Source organism: Mercurialis annua, linkage group LG3, assembly GCF_937616625.2.
Source record: "Mercurialis annua linkage group LG3, ddMerAnnu1.2, whole genome shotgun sequence".
NCBI classification, from domain to species: domain Eukaryota; kingdom Viridiplantae; phylum Streptophyta; class Magnoliopsida; order Malpighiales; family Euphorbiaceae; genus Mercurialis; species Mercurialis annua.
In genome coordinates this window covers 823,228-847,635 of record NC_065572.1, presented here as the reverse complement: position 1 = coordinate 847,635, position 24,408 = coordinate 823,228, and the positions used below count along the sequence as shown (strand labels likewise).

Below are 24,408 nucleotides of genomic sequence, written 5' to 3'. Positions count from 1 at the left end.
CATTATACTGCTAGATGTATGATTGTTGATTAGTTTCTATCTTCTTTTAATGGTTGCAGCTAATAAACAAGCTTATGCTCCACAAGTCTGAACTCCAATGAATTATATATGTTCGATATCGAATTTAAATTCTTCTGTTCGGCTTTAATCTCGAACCACATTCAAATTAGTATTTAATATTGACTCAAATAAACTCGAGTTCAATAAAAAAATCATTACTCAAGCAATTAAATGATAATAATAAAATAAATCTAAATTTAAAGATTTAAAAAGTTATTATTTGTAAGAAGATAATGCCATTTGTCTCAAATTAATTAATAATTTCCGTTTTATTTGATTTGAATACACTTTACTAGAGTATAGTATTTAATTTTGTAAATAATAAGTGAATATCAAATGTACAATTACATTTGAACACCTCGTGTTCAAGTTTGACTCCAAGTTTTTAGAGTGAAATTCGATTTTTTTTTTTGACTGGATTTCAAGTAATTAGGGAGTAATCAACTCATTTACTTACACCACTGCATGTAATAATAACACAAACTACAGTATTATCAACCAAAAACGCCATTACCATGCGAAAATTCTAATTAAATAATCAATTAAAGATAAAGAAAGTTCTCTTTATTTTTTTCTCTGTTCCTTCGCATGTGAAAATTCTCGATTCTTTACTGTGTCTTTAATGGATTATCATTATATTCTTTAAATTCAGATACAAAATCCCAACGCGAAGCCACCCATTTCTCAAAATCTTGGTCGTCTTCTTCTTCTTCTTCTGATCTTTGTTAAAAAAAAAAAGTAAAATGACGAGCTGTCCTATCGGCTCCGTCACTTATAACTCAACCCTCTGCGCGTGCCCAGTAGGGCAGCTTCTCAACCGCACAACCGACAGGTGTACTCCGTTCACCGCCAGCTCAGAAATCGTGACTGACATCGGACTGGCTAACACGGTGTCGTTTTTTGAGACGATATTCAACTTTGACACTATTAAGAAGTTTACTCAGTCTCAGGCCGTTTTTTTAGAGGCAACTTTAGTGATATTGTTTCTTTGGCTCTTCTTTTGCTGTTTCTTGAGGTTTATGAAGCATAATAATGATGGCAAAAATATTTGGTTTATAATTAGATGGTGGATTAGTCGTCTTGATGTTTGCTTTTCTACTAGGCATTGGCTTGTAAGTAATATTTATCCAATTTATTATCTTTTTTTATTCCATAATTAGGTGAGCGCTCGTGGGAGGAAATGAACCCACGACCTTGCAGAATGCTGCCCAATAAGCTATAACTCGTTGGTTTTTTTTAGCTTTTAATTGTATGTTTAAGTTTGTTTATTGCAGCTTACATAATTATTAGTACTTGAGAAACTCTGAATTTACTAACTTTATTAGAAAATAAGGCTGTTTCTATTAATTGCTTGGTTATTTAATATTTTGTCTCGTATAATTATTGCAGTTTTGCTTTATTTATTGATTTCGTAGTTTGAAACTTACTTGGTTTGATTTTCTTGTTTTGCTTGTGTGTTAGGATGATCAACAAGTGGTCGTAAAGCGAAAAACGGAATTGGGTGGAACTTTCTCCATGGCAAGTTGGATTCTTTTTACTGGTTTATTTGCTGCGTGAGTATATATATTACATAATGGCTTTCTAAATTTTTAATAAGTTGTTTCAATTTCTTGATATGTTGTTGTTGCTTGCTTGTATGAATAGTTATTGAGTTAAGTTGTCGGTTTTTTCTCAGGTTGCTTTACCAGATCATATCAAAAAGATCCATTGAGGTGAATAATGTGAGAGCTACAAATGCACTAGATTTGGCTTCTTTTGATAATGACATGGAATTTAATATAACTGCTGTTTCTAGCATGAGCTGTTCAAATGTACGTGGTCTCGGTACTTTAGTCACTGGGAACCCTGGCTTTATGGACCATAGGGTTGTCAAACTTTCGGAACTTGTGACCTATATCTGCCAAAACACAAGTACAGGACCAACTCTAACTTTTAAGTGCACCAACTGTCGTATCAGTAAAGAGTATATGTATATTTCATGGCAGTTTATTGATCTCCCGAATGCTCCTGCTAGTGCTGTTGGTTATCACTTCAACCTTACCACAAGAAATCATGTTGATAAAAGGCACTTTAGTTTTGTTAGTGGGACTCTCAAGAATGGTAGCGCTTCTGATGATAGACCAGTAACATTCAGAGGGAAAGATTCAAACGTATTGAAGTTTAATCTATTTCCTCGCGTATACCATAATCTCCATCATTTAAGGCTTATCCAACCTCTATTCCATGAGTTTACTCCGGGATCATTTTTTCGTGATACAGCTCAGCTCCAAGCCTCCCTCGCAACTTCTGCTGATGGACTAATCAACACCACATTGTATGTCCACTACCTTTCTTCTTATGTTGTTGAGATCGAAAATCAAAACATAATGGGTCCTGGTAAGCTCTTTGCTCCGCCTATGTATGCACATGCCCTTTGTTTACATTTTTTCATTTGGTTAAGTGGTTTTGGCAATGCACGTATATCTTAGTTGCTTTTTGAATTGCACATTTTTCATCTATTACGAACTTAGATCCCCTTGAGCCACAATTGGACTGAATGTGATATCCAAAATTGAATGTGGGCGCATGCCTAATTTAGTTTCAACATTCAAATACTATATATTTATCCAAAAAGTATAGTTTTGGTTGCCTATTATTTTGTAAAAGTGATCTTTCTTTGCGTATATAAAGAATTAATATACTTACTTTTTTTTTGTTCAATTTACATGGTTGGCATATTTGTTCATTTTAAACATTTGTATATGTGTATCCACATACATGGCTACTGGTCAAGAAAAGATGCATTGTACTTTCTCTGAAAAAAGGTCAAGCTGTGATGCAACTATATAAAATCAATAATATGCCAATCATTTAAATTACGCTAATGACTTTCTCTTGGTCCAATTAAAATAATATCTTCTTAAACTAAGCTAGAATAGCACACCTAGACTGCTGTGGTTCTTCTTTTCAAGCTGGAGAGGCAGGTATAGTAAGTATAGGAATGGAGCAGTATGGAGAGTTGGGCTTGTTGGGTTTCACATCTAACGTATACGGAAGATCAAATCTTTTGTGTTGGTTAATTTCTTCAGTTTCACTCTTCTTATATCAACTTGAATTTAGGATGGTCTGACAATTTAGACATCATCTAATATGATTTCTTTGTTCTTTTAGTTATTTCACTTCCCAAAGTAACCTGATTTATGGGTTGAGTTGGAAATTTAGGCATTTGCTAACTCATACTAACTTTATTAATCCAATTTTTTAAATAAAAGCCCATTGTTTCCCTACCGCATTTTGTAGAATAAATGTGTGTTTTTTGTCAGCTGCTATTTGCCTTGGTTGCAGCAACGCTGTTATTGTAAATCAAGTTTTATTTATACTATATTTATGCTAAATTATCTGATATCTCAGCTTCCTCTGTTTGCAATGCAGTGAGCTTCCTTGCAGATCTTGGTGGCATATATTGTGTTAGCATTTGCATTTTTTTCTACCTTCTGGTGCAAGTATGCTCCTTGCTCCTTCTACAGTATTTTTTGAGTTCCTTGTTTCTTTTATTATGACAATATTATTATTATCAGACATATTGTGAGAACAAAATACTGGATTTGTAAAACTGTCACAAAGTGTTTTACATTAAAGACATTGAAGAATTAGGACTATGCATTTAGTTTCTACTTTGAGGAGTAGGGTTCCAACAGATTCTTTTATATTAAATCCCTTTGAGAACATAACACTACCTGACATAGCACCCATGATATATGACGATAATGTTTTGGAGATATTGAAATTTGAAAAGGTTGTTCTACAAGGTTCTAATCTTGGCGGTGTCAGGATGAGCGTGGACGATTATTTGGAAAGATGTAAGGCAATTATTATTATAAAGGTGGCAAACCAATGATGTAGAAGCATTATTTTAATATTTAGACATGATGGATAAAGGTGGGTTGTAGCAGAATCATACTACTCTCATGACGGTGGTGGTAACTCTGCATAATTTTAGGAAATGGTAAATGACATTTAAGCTATTGCAGAACAGAACAATATGGCGGAGGAATATAGTTATTTGTAATTTTTTTTTTAGTCCTCGGATATTTTAAGTTTTGCTATGACAAAAAGGTAATCTCAACAGAGCAGTCTCATTTATCTCATGGTATTGTTGCTTGGTTGCAGTGCGAGTACAGAATAAAAAGACTGCGGAATGAAGATACCACAATGCTAAGCATAAGAAATCATCGAAAAGCGCAAACTAACTGGGATAAAGTAAGTTATTTTCCATCAGAGCAGCTTCGATTTCTCTTCTTACGATGAGATTCATTGTACTTTTTAGTCACAGAATTAGATAATGGATGTATGTGTATATTCTTATGTTAAGTAGTTGCGGAGATATGTGAGATATAGATGGGGTATTAGCACAATGGATGATGACCTCAATAAGAGCAAACATGACTCAAGTTGTAATTGTATCACGGGGCCTTCTATTCGCACCAATGGATCCGCACGTCGCAGTGGATCCTCATGGAGTGGGAAATTCAGAACTAGAACAGACAGCATCGTTCTAAACAAAAAAGCTAGCAAACCTAGTGAAAAGGTAATGCTTCTGCAGTCTACCTTGAGATTCTTTATTACTACATATTTAGGTCTTATTTTCTTCCTCTGCCTGAATCAACTATTTTTTTACTGTGCAGAATGTTGTACAAGGACAAACTGATACCCAGGGAGTCGAACTTACTGTAGCCAGATACACGTTGAACACGGAAGGGGTAAATGTTGATTCTGCAGGAGAATTTGTATGTTGGCTTGTTTCCTTCACACTTGAGCATTTTTCTATTCTTTGATAATTTTGACTAGTTCTCTAATTTGTTGTTAAGAAGATATTTTATTGATCCTAAACACAAATTGAGTGTACCCTCTATATGTTTTGCAGTCTGTCAAAGGTGGAGCTCTTGGCTCTGCAAAAGATGGAATCCGGCAGCATTCAGCTAACTTGCATGACGGAGCATCCCACTCTCAAGCCCATTCACGTACTGATGATAACATCATTCCTTTGCCACCACCTCTAGGTAACATCATTTCGCCTTTATAGTAACTTGTTACGTCTTCTGTTGATGGAGGAATCAGATTATTTATAGGTTTTAGACAATTTGTAAAGCAACAGAACCTTCAGAAGGCTTGCACAATAAGCTTCAATTTTTAATTAATTAAAATTATCCCCTTTACCCAAAAGAAGGAAAATAGGACATAAGAGTAAACTCATATACAAGTAAACATATTTTGTAGTATCTCTTAGAAACCTTCTGATTACTGCCTGTCCTCAATATTATGCCACTTTTACATTGCTTGTTCGTTTAATGTTTGTTTTTTGGCTGCAGACTTTAAAGCCGACTCTGAAGCAGATATTTCTGATATCCAGAAGAATCTCCAGCACATGTACAATTACAATGTCATTCTGAGGGAAAACCTTCTTGCTACACAATCATTGCTAAATTCAATAGCAACAAAATCCTCAACTTCCTTGTCGGAGAATCAAACGTAGAATGGTCAATTTGATAAGCAAGTGACATAAGTTCCAGAATCGATTTTTCGTCCTATAACAAGGTAATACATAGCAGATGCAATTACATAAACAGTTAAATTACCTACTGTAATCTTGACATTCGCGAATTGTACATTTGGAATATCGAGCAGGTGATGTACTATTGGCAAAAACAAGATCAGCTTACGGAGGGATGGTGAAAGATATTCGACCAAAGTACATCCAGATTGATAGCACCTACCACATGAAACTGTACATTCAGTGCCAAATGCTTATGCTTAATGAAAGTGAGATCAATTTTATTCTTTGATTAACCTGATAGAGTTCACAAAACTTATGATAGAGTACAGAGATTCTTCATATCCATCAATTTTTGGCTTCACACGCATCAATGCAAGTGCAGCATCTTTATTTCCTTCACATTCTTCATATTATTCCAGCTTGTCTTGACACAAAATCTCCTGCCGATGATCCATAAACAAGGGTACAATAACGGTTGATAAAATTATCTTAAACTCGGAGAACTTTAGATGCACATTTAATACGCGCTTGTTTTATTTTTTTAATTTTTTCTGCTGTTGTGGCTGTTTTAGTAATTGCAAACCTGAGATGTAAAATTTTAAAAACAAAATAGAATGCTTAGTTTGTAAATTCCAAAAACCCATAATAATTTCATAACACAATAACATGATAGAATGCTTAGTTTCTAAATTTCTAAAAACCCAGAATAATTTCATAACACAGTATTAAAATCATGATTAATATTGTCAGCCGAAACCTTCTTTAAATGGTGTGAACCTTACATAAACTTAAGAAATGTCTTTGATGACGAGGATGAAGATGCAACTTAGTAATTAGTCCAATCCGAATATTCCACAGCAGAGCATGAAGCTGCCTGAATACTATGTAAGCCAGATTTTCTTTTAGCTGGCATGGCTGTTCATGTCTCACATTGTATTTGCGCTGCATCGCCTTAATCACCTTAATCAATTGTAAGAACTCTTTCAGATAGCTTCCAACTGGACAGACAAATAGATTACCTTCAGAGAACCAAATGCAAATGCGACCGGCGGCCTGCTACACTTTGATACTTTAATGCTGTAGTTATTTGCAAATATTTTGTTGAGTGTTCATGCCCTCGACAAACAGGTAGTTGGCGCGGCCTCGATAAATAGGAGATTGACGCAGAAAATGGAAGCAGTCCCATCATGAGCTCAACAGAATGGAAGAAAAAACGGAACGACCATACAACCTCAATCAGTGTCAACTGACTTTGTTGCACTGCATTTTGCAAGACCACCCCTTGCAGTTTGTAGTCCCAAAGCATGAGCAAACATTCTTTTTGCAGCTCCCACATGTTCCGCTTTTGAGTATTCCTTGTCACTCCGAATTCTACTTGATCCATTTTGAGATGTGCTGATATCAGTAGAAATCTTCCCAGGTTCATGGAATGTATTGCTCTTACCATGCGATGGTGTGATATATTGATTGTGATTGCTCCTTGAGTTGCTAGGAGAGTGAACAGTTTTCTGAAGATGAAATGAGGAATCCTCATAATCGTCCACGCTAGTATTGGAATTAATTTTTTCCTTGTCTTGCACATTCATATGGGTTGATTGCACTTCGTATTCTTTATTGCACCTTAATTTTTGGCCTAAAGCATGAGCAATCATTCTACGGGCAACCACAGGAACATCTCGTGGCTTCTGGTCCCGAGGCTCTTTTTTTTCTCCCACCTCCTCCGAAAAAATTCGTTCACGAGCTGCCGAATAAGCTGCTTCCCTCTCCTCAAGTGTGAGGAAAGAAAGTGATTTTGGCTTCAAAACTGAAACAAGCACAAATTGATGCCAGATGTTAGCATTCAGGGCATCCCAAATTGTAATATATGCAATCACTTGTAATAAGAAAATGAAAAATGAAAAGAATAAACGAAAGGGAAAGGAAAAAAGGTAAAGTTCATGTACAATATAGAGGAGCCCTGGATTCTTAAATATTTTCTTTGTACTTGAGAATCAGGATGCAACTAGTGTGTACCATGTTGATAATAGGTGACTAGATGAGAATCACAGCGTGTCAACGTACGTTAAAATCTTCAAACAATCTTATTGTCTGAACAATAATATATTAATGTAGATAACATTCCAGTTCGTTCTTTTCTGCATACTAGTAAGATATAAACTTTTCCCTTATATCATGTTAAATATTGTCTTTTATAAAAAAATCAAGCAGTCAACAAAAGATCATCTACTAATTGCCCACAACACTGATAAAAGTGCAATTTCATTGCTTTAAGAGAATGAAAAATTACCTGGCGAAGTTTCAATTCTTCTTAATGATTGGTGTGACACTGTAGAAGGCTCAGATTCATCATACTGATACAAGATATCACTAACAAGTATGGAAGGTCTGCAGCGAAAAAACACAGGTTAGAAAGACGAATAATATACGAACACGGCCAGAAGTGTGAAGCTATAGCAGAGAATCAGCAGTGCAGAACTGAATAAGTAAGCATACGGATATAATTCCAGCAAAATATATCCGTTTTTATGAGAATGGACCAAAAGATGGTATTTGAACTGATAAGAACGGGTTAGATTTTACATGTAAAAAAGGTCAATAACCAATGTTACAAAAGCAATATGAGATATTTTAGTACAACATGATACCATCATGCAATCCATTATAAGTACAACCCGAATTAATAGTCCATACATGAATAAATAAAATACCCAATCCGGTGACAGTACAAGCTAAGCATGTATTATAATACAAGATCAATTAAAACTTAGAATGATCAATATATACAAAGAAATTACAGCAATCACAATGTCAAGCATAACTTTGAGCTATCTCATATCCTCAAGTCTTACTACAAGTAATCAATTTAATCAGTGTAACCATAATAGCCTATGATGACGGTCAAGGATCCATTACGTCCATCATATAATTTAAGAGTACGAAATGCATAGCGAATAGAAAATTAAATATTTTGATTGTATTATGTAAAAGTATTGACATACACTGAAGTCTCTGGGCATCTCTGCAAAATCAAATGGCGGTCATCTCCTTCGCCAACAGAACCATGAGCAAATCTACCAAAAAAAACCCTCTCTTTCTTAGTATCAAAAGTGAAATAACAGTAACTAATGAAAAAATAAGAAAAAAGTAACAAACCAACCCGAAAATATCAGCAAGTCTATGAATGAGAAGCCGACTATAAGGGTCCATTGGCTCCAACTCCATAACCCCATCAACATCATCATCAAGATTGTAATCTGTGCTGCTACCAAACATAAATTTAAGGAAAAAAAGTCCAAATTCCAATCACAAACAAAAAAGAAGCAAAATTTGGTTACCCAGTGTGGTTTTGGGGTTGAAGGAAGTTGATAAAAGCATCTTCCATGGATAAAACCAGATGTTTACAGCGCAGGTTATCCTTAACAAGGTACGCTAATTCCTCAACCTGCGAATATAATCAACCAACTTGCATTCAATTAATCTCTTCTAACATAAGAAATTAAGGAAATAAACAAGAATCGTAAGAAAATTACCATAGCAAATTGGGTGATGCTCATGTTTTTGATTGAAACCAACGCAAAAAAAAAAAAGATGAGAAATTTCTCTACAAGAAGAGAAAAGAAGTTGAGTTGAAAGATCCACAGCGAATCCGGATAAATAATTATCTCTACTTGCAAGGTTTTTGCTTCCACCATCTGTCGTCGTTTTTGTCTTGCTAGAGACATAAGTCGAACGGGTCTCAACTCGAACTTAATACGCTGTCGTTTTACGTTTTTAAATTTTGTCGTGTTGGACATTTGATCAACGCTCACATATACTGTAAAACGTTGTCGTGCAGGGTGAGAGTTAATTTATGGCTTAAGTGCAATTTGCTACCCCAGTTTGTATGAACTATGAGCAATTAATATAGAAATTAATGTCATGAATAAATTAGTCTTAAAGTTAGTGGTTATAATTAATTAACTTTGTTTTTCAATTTATAAGCTAATTATCTTCTTAATTAATTATTTGTCTCTTCAATTTATAAGCTAATTTATAAAATAGAATTAATACTTCCTCCATCCCACAAAAATAGACCAAATTGTTATTTTGGGCCTCTCAAAATATAGGCAAATTCCATTTAATTTTGTTGAGATGTCAAATTTATCCTTAATTAATTCAATTATTTATAAAGTTATTTATGTGCGAGTAAGTTAAGGAGTAAATTGCACTTAATTCATATACACGATGGGCAGTTTAAAAAATAAAGACGGGTTTCTCGGTTCGGGTCATAGAATCCATCTCTCTCTCGGATATTTCTTCTGTAGAACTCCGTCATCTACCTAAAGCAAAGTGTGAAAAGAGAGTGCTTTTTCTGAAATAAACAGAAGAGAAGTGGCACTTTACCAGTCTCCGACCACTAATAAAGCTTTAATCGACTGTTCTTGCACCTCAATTTCATTGCATTTTGATCTCTTCTTGATGCCATTATCTGATCATTTCAATTGGGTATCTTCAAAAACACAAAAGATTACAACTTTTTATCTTCTTTACCCTGATTTTCAGCTCCATTTTGATAAATATTAATTCTTTTGTAAAATTAAGCTTAAGGATCCATCTGGGTACGCTTTAAAATCTGTAATTTTTGCCATTCAAGAACCTCAAATGCCTCCTCCACAAAGTGTTGCCTCTTTATCCGGTTCAACGCTATTTCCTATGAGTATAGGTCATGGCTCTACTCGGTTCACCAAATTCTCTCATTTGAGTACAGATACAATTAATTCTTTCTGTTATAAACAGAGAAAGGTTGGTTGTTCTTGTGTGGCTCCTCCTCCAAGAAACATAAGCAGCGATGCTGCCAGATACAATGTAAATTCTTTACCCTTGATTTGCTTAATTTCTCTGTAGTTGAAAAAATCATGGACTTGAGCACACAAAAATGTAGCTTTAATCTTTGTATTTTGATTTCATTTATAGTAGTTTCTTGATGTTTTGTTATGGTTGTGGCTAGGATTCGTATAAGTCTGAGCAGTTGGGGAAAGTAATGGAATTGGAGGATGATTCTGATTCCGATGTGCTTATCGAATGCAAGGATGTGTATAAGTCATTTGGGGAAAAGGATATATTGAGAGGTGTGAGCTTCAAGGTGATGCTTGTTTAATTCTAACATAACTTTGAATTTGCATTTAACATTTCTTATATCCACGGCTTTATATTTGGATTATTTCCTTTTTCTCCTTACATCCTAATTTTGTCTATCACGTGTGTAGATTAGACATGGTGAAGCAGTTGGAATAATTGGTCCTTCAGGTACTGGGAAATCTACGATATTGAAAATTATGGCAGGACTTCTTGCTCCGGACAAGGTAAATAGACATGTCTTGTTTCATGTGCTCCAGTTTTATTCCATTGAATTCTTACCTTGCTGCATAATGAACCAAATACGATCTTCATTTGGTTTGTGCTATAGTTTCAATGCTTTTGTGTAGGCTGTAATATACCTAATGACTTATGAGCAGGGTGAGGTGTATATCCGAGGAAAGAAGAGAGATGGTTTAATCAGCGATCAGGATCTGTCGGGGCTTCGGATTGGATTGGTAAATGTTGACTGAATTACACATAGAATTTGGAAGTCTCTTCTTCTCTTGCATTAGTAACTTTATTATTTTTATGATAGGTGTTTCAAAGCGCAGCACTTTTTGATTCTTTGACTGTACGTGAAAATGTTGGTTTCCTTTTGTAAGAGACTTTCAACATTACTGTTATCTCTTCAGAATTTAGAATTTAATATAGTTTCTAATTCTATGTAATCCCACTTGGAAATAGATGCCTCAATATTTTAAGGTTTTTGAATTGCTTAGATATGAAAACTCAACTATGATGGACGAACAAATCTCAGAGCTGGTGCAGGAAACATTGGCGGCCGTGGGATTGAAGGTAAGCTTATAGTAAAAGTTTTTATGTAGTTAGCTGGTTCTGATCCTTTCAAAGGCTTCATATGTGTCCTTCAATTTTTCATTTTACTCTATGCTTAATCTATAGGTTAAGGCAGCATATAGGAGCTGAGAACTCTTGTCCCCATATGTTCTAATAACTTTTGTATACACAGCTTTTTCAAACGAGAAAGTTCATTTCCTCGTCAAATTTAAAACCGTCTTTCATTCCCAAAGCCAGTAAAAGGACTACATATGCTGACCAGTCACTACTAACCACCACCATTATCTCTCCTATCATATTCTAATGCTTCATTTTCACATAAAGAATCCTATGATTTTAGATTCATGAAAAAAAATTGCTTAATTTTTGTCCAGGGAGTGGAGGACCGAATGCCTTCTGAGTTGTCTGGTGGAATGAAGAAAAGGGTTGCCTTAGCTCGATCAATAATTTTTGATATCACAAAGGAGTCAATAGAGCCTGAGGTATGATTAGAGGAACTGAAAGAATATTTATACACATGTTCCTTATTTGTAGACATCTTTATATGCCCATATTGTCTTTAAATATGTCTGCAATGGAGTTGCTTTCGAACTCATAAGAACTAACTGACAAACACCATCACTTAAGAGTCGGAACTTTTCATTTTCTTCTCTAATCAGTTGGTGCATGTGTTGGCTCTCTTTTTTTCTGTTAAAAGAAGATAATGAAAAAGGCTCCAGTATCATGGGCTACACTTGATCATAGTTTTCCTCCTCCTTATACCCCAATATCACCAAATATGCTAGGGTACAAACGTCTTGAGGCATGAACGGCTTTCCTTTACTTTTTATGTTCGTCGAGTCTATGCATAGAAGATAAATTTACGGTGTTACATGTGGCTAGACGATTGCTATTATCTCACATTTGTTTCTTAAGTAGTTCTGTATGCACTCTGTAAACATCTCTAAAGTAAGTTGATCTCGTTCTTATTAGAGTCTGAAGCTTGCAGTTTGATCTTCTTCATGGTTCCCTGTAATGTAAGCATTGTAAGTGCAATTAAATGACAAATGATAAAGATGATAGGGCTTGGAGTGATATTCTGGACTTGTTGCCTTTGAGGCTTTTTACCTTCCCACTGCTGTCCAATAGTTTTTTTTTTTTTTTTTACAAGTTTAGAAAAGGAAAATAAGCTTCAGTTAGTTTGATTTTTTGTTATAGTTTGTTGCATGAAGCCAATAATTATTTTAATAAAGTAGAATTCATTATGCTATAAATGTTGCAGAGTTTTGAGTTTCTTGACCTATTCTTCTGACAGTTATTCCCATTCCTAAACAGGTGCTTTTGTATGATGAACCAACTGCGGGGCTCGATCCAATTGCTTCTACTGTAGTAGAAGATCTCATCCGCTCTGTCCATACGAAAGGTGAGGACGAAGTTGAGAAGCCAGGGAAAATTGCATCTTACGTGGTTGTCACTCATCAACATAGTACCATTAAGAGGGCAGTTGACAGGTTAGCTGCTTTCAGTTTCTACTCTGACCTGTTGATAATTGTGTATTCTAATTTATCTATGTCTGTATAGGTTGTTGTTTCTGCATAACGGAAAAATTGTTTGGCAAGGGATGACCGATGAATTCACCACATCAACTAAGCCCATTGTTCGACAGGTAACCGTCAAAAGCAGTTTCTGGAAACATTGCAGTACGTGAAATGTTTAATATGGCACGAAATAACTAACATATGAATATACTTTCATGATGTACCTTTGAAATATCATTTCTCCATCTTTCGCATGATTGCACATGTCAGCGTGCCATGCACATATCTGCCTCTTACTGAGGAGACTGGGAGAGAGATTCTGATAAATTTGTTTCCATTTGTTGTTTATTCAGTTTGCATCAGGCAGCCTAGATGGACCCATCAAATATTAGAATGTTAAACCACGGAATTGTGGTGCAATGGAATTCCAGGGTGAGACTTCTAGGAGAGTTACGCTTGCAAATACTTGCGACTTTCAGGATCCGAAACTTGTGCATGTTTATACTAACTGTCTAAAGCTCTCGAGTTTAAAACAAATCAAATGTGTTCTTTGGAGTGCCATCTTGATTTAGAATAGCCAGCTTCTACAATATATGCGGCTTCAAATTGTACTGATAATTATTCTTTTCAGGTCCCATTATAGTAGGCAAAGATAAACACACTTTAGAGACTGTAATAATTTTGATAGTAATTTTCACAGTTTATAGCATTAATTCAAAGATGTCCATTTTGCATTTTGTAGTTTTAGGTTTTATTGGGTGCCTCTGTTTTCTTTTCTGTCTGAAGGCATGAAGGATAAAATAAATAAAATTCCCATGTGGCATTGAATTTACTCTATGTAATTGGCAAGTGCAAAGCAAGCAGACAGTAGAACATGAATGGATATCTAAATACTCATTAGAATTCAGAAGTTGAATTGCCAATCAGAACAATCATCAATCATTCAAACATGAGATGAGAATGTACACTAGTTCACTTGCATAACCTGTTAAACTTTAGTCTGGAGAATATACTTTCTTGCTCGACCAGAGCAACATAAAATCATAACAGCAAAATAGAAGCTAATAAAAGCACTTAAGAAGAAGATCCAAACAGTAATTGGACCATCCATATCTTCAGATGACTTCCCAGGCACAGCCGGAAGGCTTGCACCATTGCACCCTCCACCAGAGGACTCCACACACAACTCTGGATTCCCTGCAAATGCACCTGGAAATCTTCGGTAGCCCTCTTGCTTGGGAACGAATCCAGAAAAGCTGTTATACGACAAGTTCAAGAGTGTAAGACCCTTAAGGTGGGAGATGTTTGTTGGAATCTGACCAGACAAAGAATTATGCGATAAATCCAAAGCCCTTAAATTCGACATTTTCTCTAAGTCTGGAATTTCGCCATCAAGAAAATTGTATGACAAGTTGAGATACTCGAGACCTTTCAGTCCGAAAAGGCCCTCTGGAATCTCCCCACGGAACAAATTATCAGACAGATCAATTCCAACCGCTGAAGACAGACAATAGCTGAAGCTTAATTCATTGCTATCAACAACCAATGCTGATCTTTTGATCTCCAGGGTACGCATAATAAATGGCTCGGTAAGCGATCTTCGAATAATATCTCCGTTATTGAAGTTCAAGCTAATATTGAAGTTACCATCTGGTATAAACCCTGAGAATTTGTTTCCTGAGAGATCCATCATTTGAATTGCATTGAATGTGAAAAACCAACTAGGTAGACTTCCACTGAATTTGTTCCGAGCCAAGGACAGATACCTGAGATTCGACCATTTAGTTATAGCATCATTAAGACCTCCAGATAGATTGTTGGAGCTAAAATCTACTATTTCGAGAGATTTGCAACCTGCCAATGTCAAAGGAATTTCTCCAGAAATCCCGTTGTTACTTATGTCCAATATCTTCAAGCTATCCAAAGCATCAAGTTCCGGTTGAACTTCACCAGAAAGATTATTGTTATTGAGTACCAAAGCTAGTAGCTGAAAGCACCCAACAATGTTCAAAGGAATAGAACCTGACAATAAGTTGTGAGAAAGATCTATAACTTGGAGATAAGTCAAATTTCCAATCCTCGCCGGGATTTCGCCACTAAGAAGATTGTGAGAAAGAAACAATGCTTGCAAGCTTTTCAGTTCTGTGATCTTCAATGGGATAGAACCAGAGAAATGATTATGTGATAGATCAAGAAGAACAAGTCCTGATTTCTCAGTAGTCTCTGCAATCTTGGTTGGAAGTGGACCGGATAACTCATTGAAACTCAAGTCCAACTCAAGAAGCTCGTCTGAGAAAACAAGCCTCGGAGAAAGCGCATAGCTCAAGTGATTGAATGACAAATTCAAATGCCTCAATTCTTTTAGAGAAGAAATGCATGTAGGAATACCCCCAACAATAGAATTATTAGCTAAGTTCAAAACCGTTAGAGTCTGAGCAGAAGCAGAAAAACAAGGCAACGTTCCTGAAAAAGAATTAGACCCAAAATTGAGAACACGTAGAGACTGATAGAAGTCGAGAAGATTGCCGGATAAGAAATTGTTTCCAAGATTCAAATACTTTAAAGAATTCAAATGAAACAAGCTCTCTGGTATTTCCCCTTGAAATGTATTGTAGCTCAAGTCAATCTTTTCCAAATTTGATGAGAAATTACCAATCCACCAAGGAAGCACACCTCCCAAATCATGATTCCCATTCAAAATAAGTTCTCTCAGCTGACTAAGCCGGATTAGCGTACCAGGGAGAATACCACCAAATCTATTGCGACTAAGATCAAGAACTTCAAGATTCAGCAACCAGCCAAAACACAATGGGATTTGGCCTGTGAAGCCATTTCCAGACAGAACCAAGAACTCAAGAGACACAACTTTGCACAAACTAGGGTGAATATGACCTGACAAATTCATGTTAGTCAAGTTTATCGACACGACACGGCCAGTCTGATTTTCACAGGCAACTCCAGTCCAATTTGTGCAGTTAAACCCATCCCAAGTTGACAAATAATCATTAGGGTCTTGAAGCTGTGAACGAAATATCAAAAGTGATGCCTTGTCTTCAAGGTGAAGATCAATGCAACAAGAGTGGTACGAACACAGAAGTACCAACATCAAGAATAAATGTAATCTGAGAACCTTACAATGTTCAATAACTACAACCCACTTCAGTTCCATGTTAGACAAGAACAATCATACAAACTCAAAGGTGAAAACTTTTCTCTAAAAAAAGTTAAACCCAAGTTCCATAACTACAACCCACTTCAGTTCAATCTTTGACAAGAACAATCATACAAATTCAAAGGTGAAAACTTTTCTCTAAAAAAAGTTACACCCAAGTTCCAAAACTAGAAATTTGGCAAGGATTAAGCAGCAAGATTGTAATAGTTAGCAAAAAGAAAGAAATTTTAATGGAAAGGTTATAATGTTAAGAATGTAAAGATAATGAACTTACTAAAGGAATCTAGAGTGAGAAGAATCTAGAGAGAGAAGTTGATGATAATGAAGTTGAACTAAGGAATGTTGGAAACTTTAATTCCTTTTGTGTTCTTCTTCTTCTTGATGTTTACATTAACATTAATGAAGCCATTAAAGAGCTCTGTTTTTCTCTCACTTAATCAATGTGAGCTTTAAAATTGAAAGGGTGAGTGAACTGAAAAGCACTCACTTTTTTTATTCTTTCTCCTTTTTCTTTTTTCTTTCTTTCTGTTGTGCTTTTTTCTTGGCCTGAATGAACTGGGCCGAATTTCTGTAATGGTGATGTTGATTTGGAGTGTCCATTAGGCCCAAATTCAAATGATATTTAACCATTACTGGGCTTTCATTTGTTTAAACATTGAACCCCTCCGTACACAATTTCTTCTAGAATGTTTCAAGTGACAGGTGGACACGAAGGGTTCAATATTTACATATTTATCAAGTTCAGGGGTCAAATCGGATTATTTAACAAGTTCAGAGGTTCGATAGGTGAGACGTTAAGTTTAGAGGTTAGATGGGTAAAAGGGTACAAGTTCAGGGGTCAAACTATGTATTAAGCCAAATATAAAACGAGCTGCATTCAAATTCAATTCATTTATATTTAAATGAAGAAACTCGAACTCGACTCATTGGATATTTAAACAAATGAAAGCAATTTGGACCTGAATTAAATATAAATATTATAAAATTTAAATAAATTGAGTTTGAACTGCGTTCGATACGAACATCTCAAAAATTGATCTGTATATCCATACATGCACACATGCTGGCTCAATTAGGATGAATATTGTCTTTCCAAAAATATTGTTACTATTTCTTTTAATTTTGAAATTTACCATTTCAGAAAGTTCAAAACAAATTGTACTAATAATTCAAAATATTTTTTAAATAAACTAAAAAAAAATACTTTTAGAAACTTAAAAAATGCCAAACGAGAAATCATTGTCTACACGACGTGGCCTTTCGTTCTAAAAAGCTGTTTTGTTTTGTCTACAAATATCCAAAACATGTCCTGAAATTAGTGCTGTCTAATTATTGACTTGCGATAATTATGTCTCTTATTTTCTCAATCATCGGATATATAAATCTGTTTTACATTAAAAAACTTCTCAATTTTGACTCCTAGATTTAGATTTAGATTTAGATTTATGATTGATGGACCTTAATCTTCTTCAATGGCTAAATCTCTCATCAATTTCTTACAAAATATCCCCAATTTTTGGTTCCTCTTCTTAATTCTTTATCGTCTGCCCATTACTGGGCTTCATCTTCTCCTTATTTTTCTTCACTCTCTTTTATAGCCTTCAATTCTCTCGCCGGTTCTTCCGGTTATTATTTCTTTTTTAAAAAAATTTAATCAAACACCGATTTTTCTCTAATTTTCATTAATTTATCTTGATTCTGGGAGACCCATTAAAAGGGTATAAAGAATTGAATTGAATATCCGATAAAGTGAGATTCTTTTTTTGAATGGCGTCTGTGTTTTTGTACCATGTTGTGGGAGATCTGACGGTTGGGAAGCCGGAGATGGTGGAGTTTTGTGAGACGGAGACGGTTGAGTCGGCGATTCGGGCTATTGGGGAGTCGACGGAGTGTGGGATTCCGGTGTGGAAGAGGCGATCACATACGGCTATGATTGAGAATAATGAGATGAGACAGCAGAGATTTGTGGGGATTCTTAATTCTCTTGATATTGTTGCTTTTTTGGCTAAAGCTCAGTGCTTGGAGGATCAAGAAAAGGCTATGAAGACCCCGGTTTCGGAAGTGGTTGATGCTGATAACTCGTTGTTGAAACAGGTTGACCCTGCTACAAGGTTAGCTTTTTAAAAAACTTATATTTTTCTAGCTTATTATTGTGATTTGTGTATTCTGATGATAAATATAATCATTTGTTTTGGATTATGACGGTCACTTGTTCGGTGTCCCGTGTTGGAAATGTTTCAGACACTTTTGGACATGAAACTTCATTTTTTACACAAGAAACCTAAAATAATAACAATTCGCCGTGTCTGTGTCCAAGTATCCCGTATTTGTGTCCGTACTACCTAGTGAGCATTTTGATGACATGTTTACGGGTAGCTGCCACTGTTAATAGTACTTGTGGAATTTATGTCTGGAATGGTGACATTTCAGAATACATTCTATTATGTGAAATTATTATGTTTTGTAATGCAGCCATTTTTCATGATACATGTAGTTATTTTGGTTTTTAGCTGCGTGAGGATGTATGCGTTTCGTACTAATTAGCGATTGTGTTTCTTGTTGTCGACACTATTATTGTTTCGCTATATGTTAAAAAGGTTATTGTTTATCTGTCATTACTATGCCTTTTACCTTTTTCAGCTGACTTTTCTCTTTATCATGAATGTTATTTTATCTGTGATTAGAGGAATGGTGAGCCATAAATGTGAATACTGTGCTCTAGTATGCATCACCAATCTGTGCAACTTCTTTTTTTAATGAATCACTTAAGCTTAAGTATGTAATTACCCTCGACTGCTGCATTATTCTTGCCAGTTGCTTGTAGGCTTTAATGGTTATGATCTTCATGTTCTGTTAGATAATGTGCATTTTGTCCCTTATCTGAAACCGTAGTGTGGAATGGAAAGCAAAGTTAGAGTGACATTACTTTATGACCTTGGATTTGACTTTATTATTATTTTGGGTATACTCTTAGACTAGAAATAAGCTATAAATTGTGAACTCATTGCCATTTTTGGACACTGATATAAATTAACTATATATGCAAGTATCAATCTAATCCCTAAGTTTCAGAGGACCCTTTTAGATTACCTTTTATTAATGTTTTTTGATGCCGACTTGTGCTTCTATGTATTATGTAATATATAAGAATGAGGTCATAATCGAGTATGAAAGTCCTAAAATGCCTTGTGATCTGATATATGAAACCACATTCAATTATAAATAATGGATTGTGTCACTCAGCAATAACTTTTTGGTGTTTGGATTAGATTGATTGATGCATTGGAAATGATGAAGCAAGGTGTAAAGCGACTTCTAATCCTTAAAGGCACAGTATGGAAAGGCATGAGTAAACGATTCTCAATTCTTTATAATGGAAAGTGGCTCAAGAATGCTGATTCGAACAGCAGCAGCAATAGCCTTACTATCAACACCAACCGGCCTTCGTCATCTTCGACCGCTGCCATCCGTGAGAAGTTCTGCTGTCTTTCGAGAGAAGATGTTATCCGTTTTATTATAGGTTGCCTTGGTGCTCTAGCTCCATTGCCTCTGTCCTCCATCTCTTCTCTTGGAGCTGTTAACTTGAACTACTATTCACTTGAAGCTTCTCTTCCTGCCATTGAAGCTGCACGAAAGCTTCCCAAAGACCCATGTGCAGTTGCTGTAGTGGAGTCCGCTCCAGACGGCCATTCTAAGATCATAGGGGAAATTTCCGCCTCGAGATTATGGAAATGTGATTATTTGGCTGCAGCATGGGCTTTAGCCAATCTGTCTGCAGGGCAGTTTGTGATGGGGGTTGAAGATAATTTAACTGCAAGGTCATTTCCTGATTTTACAGTAAACTCAACTGTTGGCAATGAAAATACAGTTAAAAGTGGTGCATCAACAACAAGACCAAAGATTTTCAGCAGCAGGAGCATTGGGTTCAATCCCGGAAGTTCGAGTTTTGGAATGGGCAGGAGCATGTATAGGGGCAGAAGCGCGCCCTTAACGTGCAAAATCACTAGTACATTGGCTGCAGTCATGGCTCAAATGCTATCTCACAGAGCAACTCATGTATGGGTAACCGAGGATGAGGATGATGACATTTTAGTTGGAGTGATCGGTTATGCAGATATTCTGTTTGCTGTAACTAAACCAGCTTCATCGTTTCTTCCCGTTAATCGATCTACAGAGTGTTTTGCTGCTGAAGTTCACAATTGAATATCACATTTTTATGGTATATGGTATATTTTTATAAGTGTAATTAGTATGCTTTGCCTTTGATACAGCAGTTTTGAAACATTGTTAGGTTGATGAGTTGTATAATGTTGTAATAATTGAATGATGTTCTGATGAGTGGCTTGTGAGACGGCGTATTTGTGGATTTATCTAGAGAAGTCTTATTGTGTAAATTAATCATGCAATTATGCAAGTAATTAGAGATTCAATCTCCAATAAGTATCTATTTCACGTATATGCATGGTTTAAAATTAAGAGTAAATTATTATGAAGCATGTTTTTCTTTCATGATCAAAGTGGTTCTTAAATGTAAATTTTGTTAATAATTAGAGGGGTTGATGTCACATATAAATTCATCAATTTTATATATTTTTTAATTTTATCATTTTAGTTTTTTGTTCTTTTTTTATGTAAGTCAATTAAATTATATGACTTAATTTACTATAGAACTAAATTCAAATTTAGTATTTAAATTTATTTTAAATATAAATATAAATTATATTTTCATAAAATTTAATGACTTAATTACTTTAATATTTTTTTATGTTTTATTTTTCTTTAATATTTTAAAACAATTTTTTTAGTTTAAAAAAATGAAATGCAAGAGAAGTGAAGCAATAAAATAATCAATAAAAATAAAAATTGGATTCATCAACTCATTAAATTTCATGAAAAATATAATTTTTATTTATATAAATTTAAGGACTAAATTAAAATTTAATATGTTTTTTTTTATTTAGCTTACTAAAAATAAATGGAAGAACAAAAATATGAACGATGATAAAAATAGAAGACAATGCCGTTTGATTTTTAAATATGAGGGACGAAACTGTACATTATATTTTATATGAGGTAATCTAAGGCTATTAATGAACCGAAACGAGTAGAGATTAGAGGTGTTCATATTCAATTGTTTAGTTTGTTACATGAATGAGGTGTTCATATTCGTTTTCAGTTCTTGTCTGTTCGAACTTTAAACGAGGTGAGGTGTTCATGTTTAGTTTATTTAACGTTTAATTGTTCATCATGTCTGGTTCGTTTCAGCTCGTGTTTGTTCGTTTAACCGCTAAATGAACGAACGCTGAATTGGCTCGTTTAACAGCTAAACAAACAAACACGGGTTTTTTTTTTATCATAATTACATAGTTTTGTTTAATACTATGTAGTTTCTATAGATTTAAAGAATATTATGTTTAGTTTAACTACGAGCTAGTTGGCTAACTCTTAATTGAACTTCTATATGATTCATGAATTTTTTTATCAATTTTATATATGAGCTAATTCACGATCTCTTAATCGAGCTTATATACGAGCTCGTTCACGAACAAATAATAGACTCATATATGAGTTGTTCGTGAATATAAATGAACCGAAGACTATTATATTCATTTTTTGCTCGTTTAAGTAAATGAATATAAAATGAAAATTGAGCTAAGTTTGTTTAGGATACGAATGAATACAAACCAAGCTCTAATCGAGTCGGACGTTATGAAATGCTCGGTTGGTTTGCAGTTATATAATTTGTTCATAATTAAATAGATAGAAGTATTGTTCTTCAAACATGTAGGAGATGATGCGAAATTCTCGAAAAAATTCAGGTGAAATTGGAATATAGGTGTCCGCTTATAAACCTTGAATTCTTGATGATGTGACATTGCACTGTAGTCTGTATACAAATGCAATTAATTGACATGTATCAAATAATTCAACTTTAAAATATAAATCTAATTATTCGTTCCATTAGTATGATAATCTTTCCGGTGGTATAAGGAATATATATACAAAATTGCATGCTAGTTAAAAACACAACAATAATATTAAAAATTATATTAATGGTGTCTAAATTTTTCTAAATTTTATATTTCAATATTTTTACTTTTTTTATCAGTGAAATTTTATAAATATATTCTTAGCTATTTTTGGGTCGCCGATATTCTAAAAAATTAAAAATAAAAATAACTCTCATTTTAATTTTAATTTATGTGTTATATTAATTAAAATAATAATAATTGTGTGTATAATAATAAATTTATATATATGAAATTAAAATATCAAAAAAATTAAAAAAAAATGCCTTGTATTTTTAAGAAGCTGGAAAACTGATATGAAAAATATAAAACTTCAGACACTAAAATAGAATATTTGAAAATAGTTACGTTGTAATTTATGCTAATATTAATTACATGCTACATATATTCTGACAACAACTTGGAAACATATATGGATGGGACACATGGGTTCTTCCTAGTTGAATTGAATTAGCAAGAGAATTGGATTACTATACTACTAGTGGTACGTAGTGTTGGTTGAGGAAATCATAATAATAAGGTAATTATGGAATTTATGTTCACAACCACACAATTTTCGAATCCATTTTTTACACAAATTGCCTACCTAGTTGCTAATTCTTTCAAAACTTCATCCATCGCACACAAACTCAAAATATGTGTGTGTATCTAGACAATGTGTCAAATATGAAGGATATATTTAAATTAAAAAAATGGGTGTAGTTAAAATTTGAAATTGGAAAATATATTAAAATTGACGATTTTAAAAATTTAAATATGATTGAGAAACCATTAGTCTTAACTATCTCATCTTTTATAGACAAGAAAATCCATTCAACTTTTTCAGAAAATTAAAACAGAAAACCTAGCTAGAAATACTAATTTAATTTCTAAAGAAAAAACACGATCAAGTAGCTCCGGAAAATTGAAATCAAAATCTTATGATATGCCAACCATTAAAGAGGAATATAATACAGCTAGTGCATGACTGGAATTTGAGTTCATTGATGGAATTCTTGTGAACAAGATAGCATTCAACCCAGCATAATAAAACAAGATGGCATTAAAATTCTTGTCCCTTTTTTTTTCTCTCTATATATGATAAATTATTCATATTTCTTGATCTAAATTAGAATTGAAACCTCTGAATTATATTGGGAAAATGAATTTATTCAGCACCAATTCCATGTCAAATTAGTGAGTATGACATGATATCGAAATGCTACCTTTGATTTAAAAATGGTATAGAATGATGTAGAACAAACTTTAATTATTCTTTGTTGCTTGCAAATAAACAACTTTTTGTGACAAGTTAATTCATTAGCATTATGACCATATATACGTAACTTCTTATTCTATTATTTCAATATATTAATTTAAGAAACCAAATCCATATTTTGCATTAGTAATGTATATAGCTGTTATAAACGCATTTACTAATCTAATCTCCATCTTAATTTTCTACAAATGCATGGGCCAAAGATATATTTAATGAATTTTGCATGTTTAACATCCTATTTGAGTGACTTATGATACTCAAGATTTTAAATTTAGATTAACTATTCTAAGCTATTAGTTTAAGTCTAAAAGTTAATTTGCACAGTCGAAGTCAAACTGTTATTTAATAGTATCATAATTTGGTTTAGAAAAAGAGTGATATTGATGAACTATAATACTCGAATAGCAAACTTGAGGCACACCAATCATGATGAAGACATCTCAGATTTAAAATAAATTGAATATATAGTTTCTCACATTTTCAGTATGAAGATTGTTTGAATAGCTTATAATTATGCTTAACATTTCACTATAAAAATAATTAATCTAGGTTAACCATTACCAATCCGAGTTAAATTTATAGTAAATTGAACCAAACCAATTCTAGATAATTCTATTTGTTCAATAATTTGATTATATATTAAATAAAAAAGACCCCTATTGGCACAAAAAGTTGAGTGGAATAATCGTTGGACCTCATTCCTTATTCTAAATAGAGAAGAGAAACTATCAATTTCCAACCATAAACAAAATAAACCATTTGCGAAAGCAACATTGCATTTCCATGCACTAATCTTAAATATATATAAAAAAAGCTACTAAACTCACAGCTTAACTTCAAGAATCCACAGCATAGAATCGTATACAAGCACCAACTTACCTATCTATCTCATCTATTGCTACAATAATACAACTCAAATAATAAAA

At 34.0% G+C, this 24,408-nt stretch overlaps 5 protein-coding genes across 5 annotated transcripts; 3 read left to right on the top strand and 2 right to left on the bottom strand.

Moving 5' to 3' along the window:
* Positions 1-611: 611 nt before the first annotated feature.
* On the top strand, positions 612-5,992 carry LOC126674402 (uncharacterized). Its single transcript, XM_050368847.2, has 10 exons — positions 612-1,172; positions 1,522-1,613; positions 1,736-2,436; positions 3,472-3,542; positions 4,210-4,299; positions 4,415-4,627; positions 4,725-4,826; positions 4,964-5,099; positions 5,409-5,634; positions 5,725-5,992. The coding sequence occupies exons 1-9, from the start codon at positions 804-806 to the stop codon at positions 5,570-5,572; spliced, it is 1,938 nt and encodes a 645-aa protein (XP_050224804.1). The 5' UTR covers positions 612-803; the 3' UTR covers positions 5,573-5,634; positions 5,725-5,992.
* A 231-nt stretch (positions 5,993-6,223) lies between these two features.
* On the bottom strand, positions 6,224-9,402 carry LOC126674403 (uncharacterized). The gene is made up of 6 exons (XM_050368849.2): positions 9,124-9,402; positions 8,929-9,035; positions 8,751-8,852; positions 8,593-8,664; positions 7,881-7,978; positions 6,224-7,397 (listed from the first exon to the last, which is right to left on the bottom strand). The coding sequence occupies exons 1-6, from the start codon at positions 9,385-9,387 to the stop codon at positions 6,826-6,828; spliced, it is 1,215 nt and encodes a 404-aa protein (XP_050224806.1). The 5' UTR covers positions 9,388-9,402; the 3' UTR covers positions 6,224-6,825.
* A 439-nt stretch (positions 9,403-9,841) lies between these two features.
* On the top strand, positions 9,842-13,757 carry LOC126674404 (protein TRIGALACTOSYLDIACYLGLYCEROL 3, chloroplastic). The gene is made up of 10 exons (XM_050368850.2): positions 9,842-10,438; positions 10,581-10,715; positions 10,840-10,935; positions 11,089-11,166; positions 11,247-11,308; positions 11,431-11,506; positions 11,881-11,988; positions 12,821-12,996; positions 13,067-13,151; positions 13,377-13,757. The coding sequence occupies exons 1-10, from the start codon at positions 10,235-10,237 to the stop codon at positions 13,413-13,415; spliced, it is 1,059 nt and encodes a 352-aa protein (XP_050224807.1). The 5' UTR covers positions 9,842-10,234; the 3' UTR covers positions 13,416-13,757.
* Positions 13,758-13,893: 136 nt separating this feature from the next.
* On the bottom strand, positions 13,894-16,681 carry LOC126674401 (receptor-like protein CLAVATA2). The gene has a single exon (XM_050368846.2). The coding sequence runs from the start codon at positions 16,190-16,192 to the stop codon at positions 14,012-14,014; it is 2,181 nt and encodes a 726-aa protein (XP_050224803.1). The 5' UTR covers positions 16,193-16,681; the 3' UTR covers positions 13,894-14,011.
* Positions 16,682-17,498: 817 nt separating this feature from the next.
* LOC126674349 (CBS domain-containing protein CBSX6) lies at positions 17,499-20,589 on the top strand. The gene is made up of 2 exons (XM_050368785.2): positions 17,499-18,306; positions 19,465-20,589. Exons 1-2 carry the CDS (start codon positions 17,963-17,965, stop codon positions 20,396-20,398), a joined length of 1,278 nt encoding a protein of 425 aa, XP_050224742.1. The 5' UTR covers positions 17,499-17,962; the 3' UTR covers positions 20,399-20,589.
* The last annotated feature ends 3,819 nt before the right edge of the window (positions 20,590-24,408 follow it).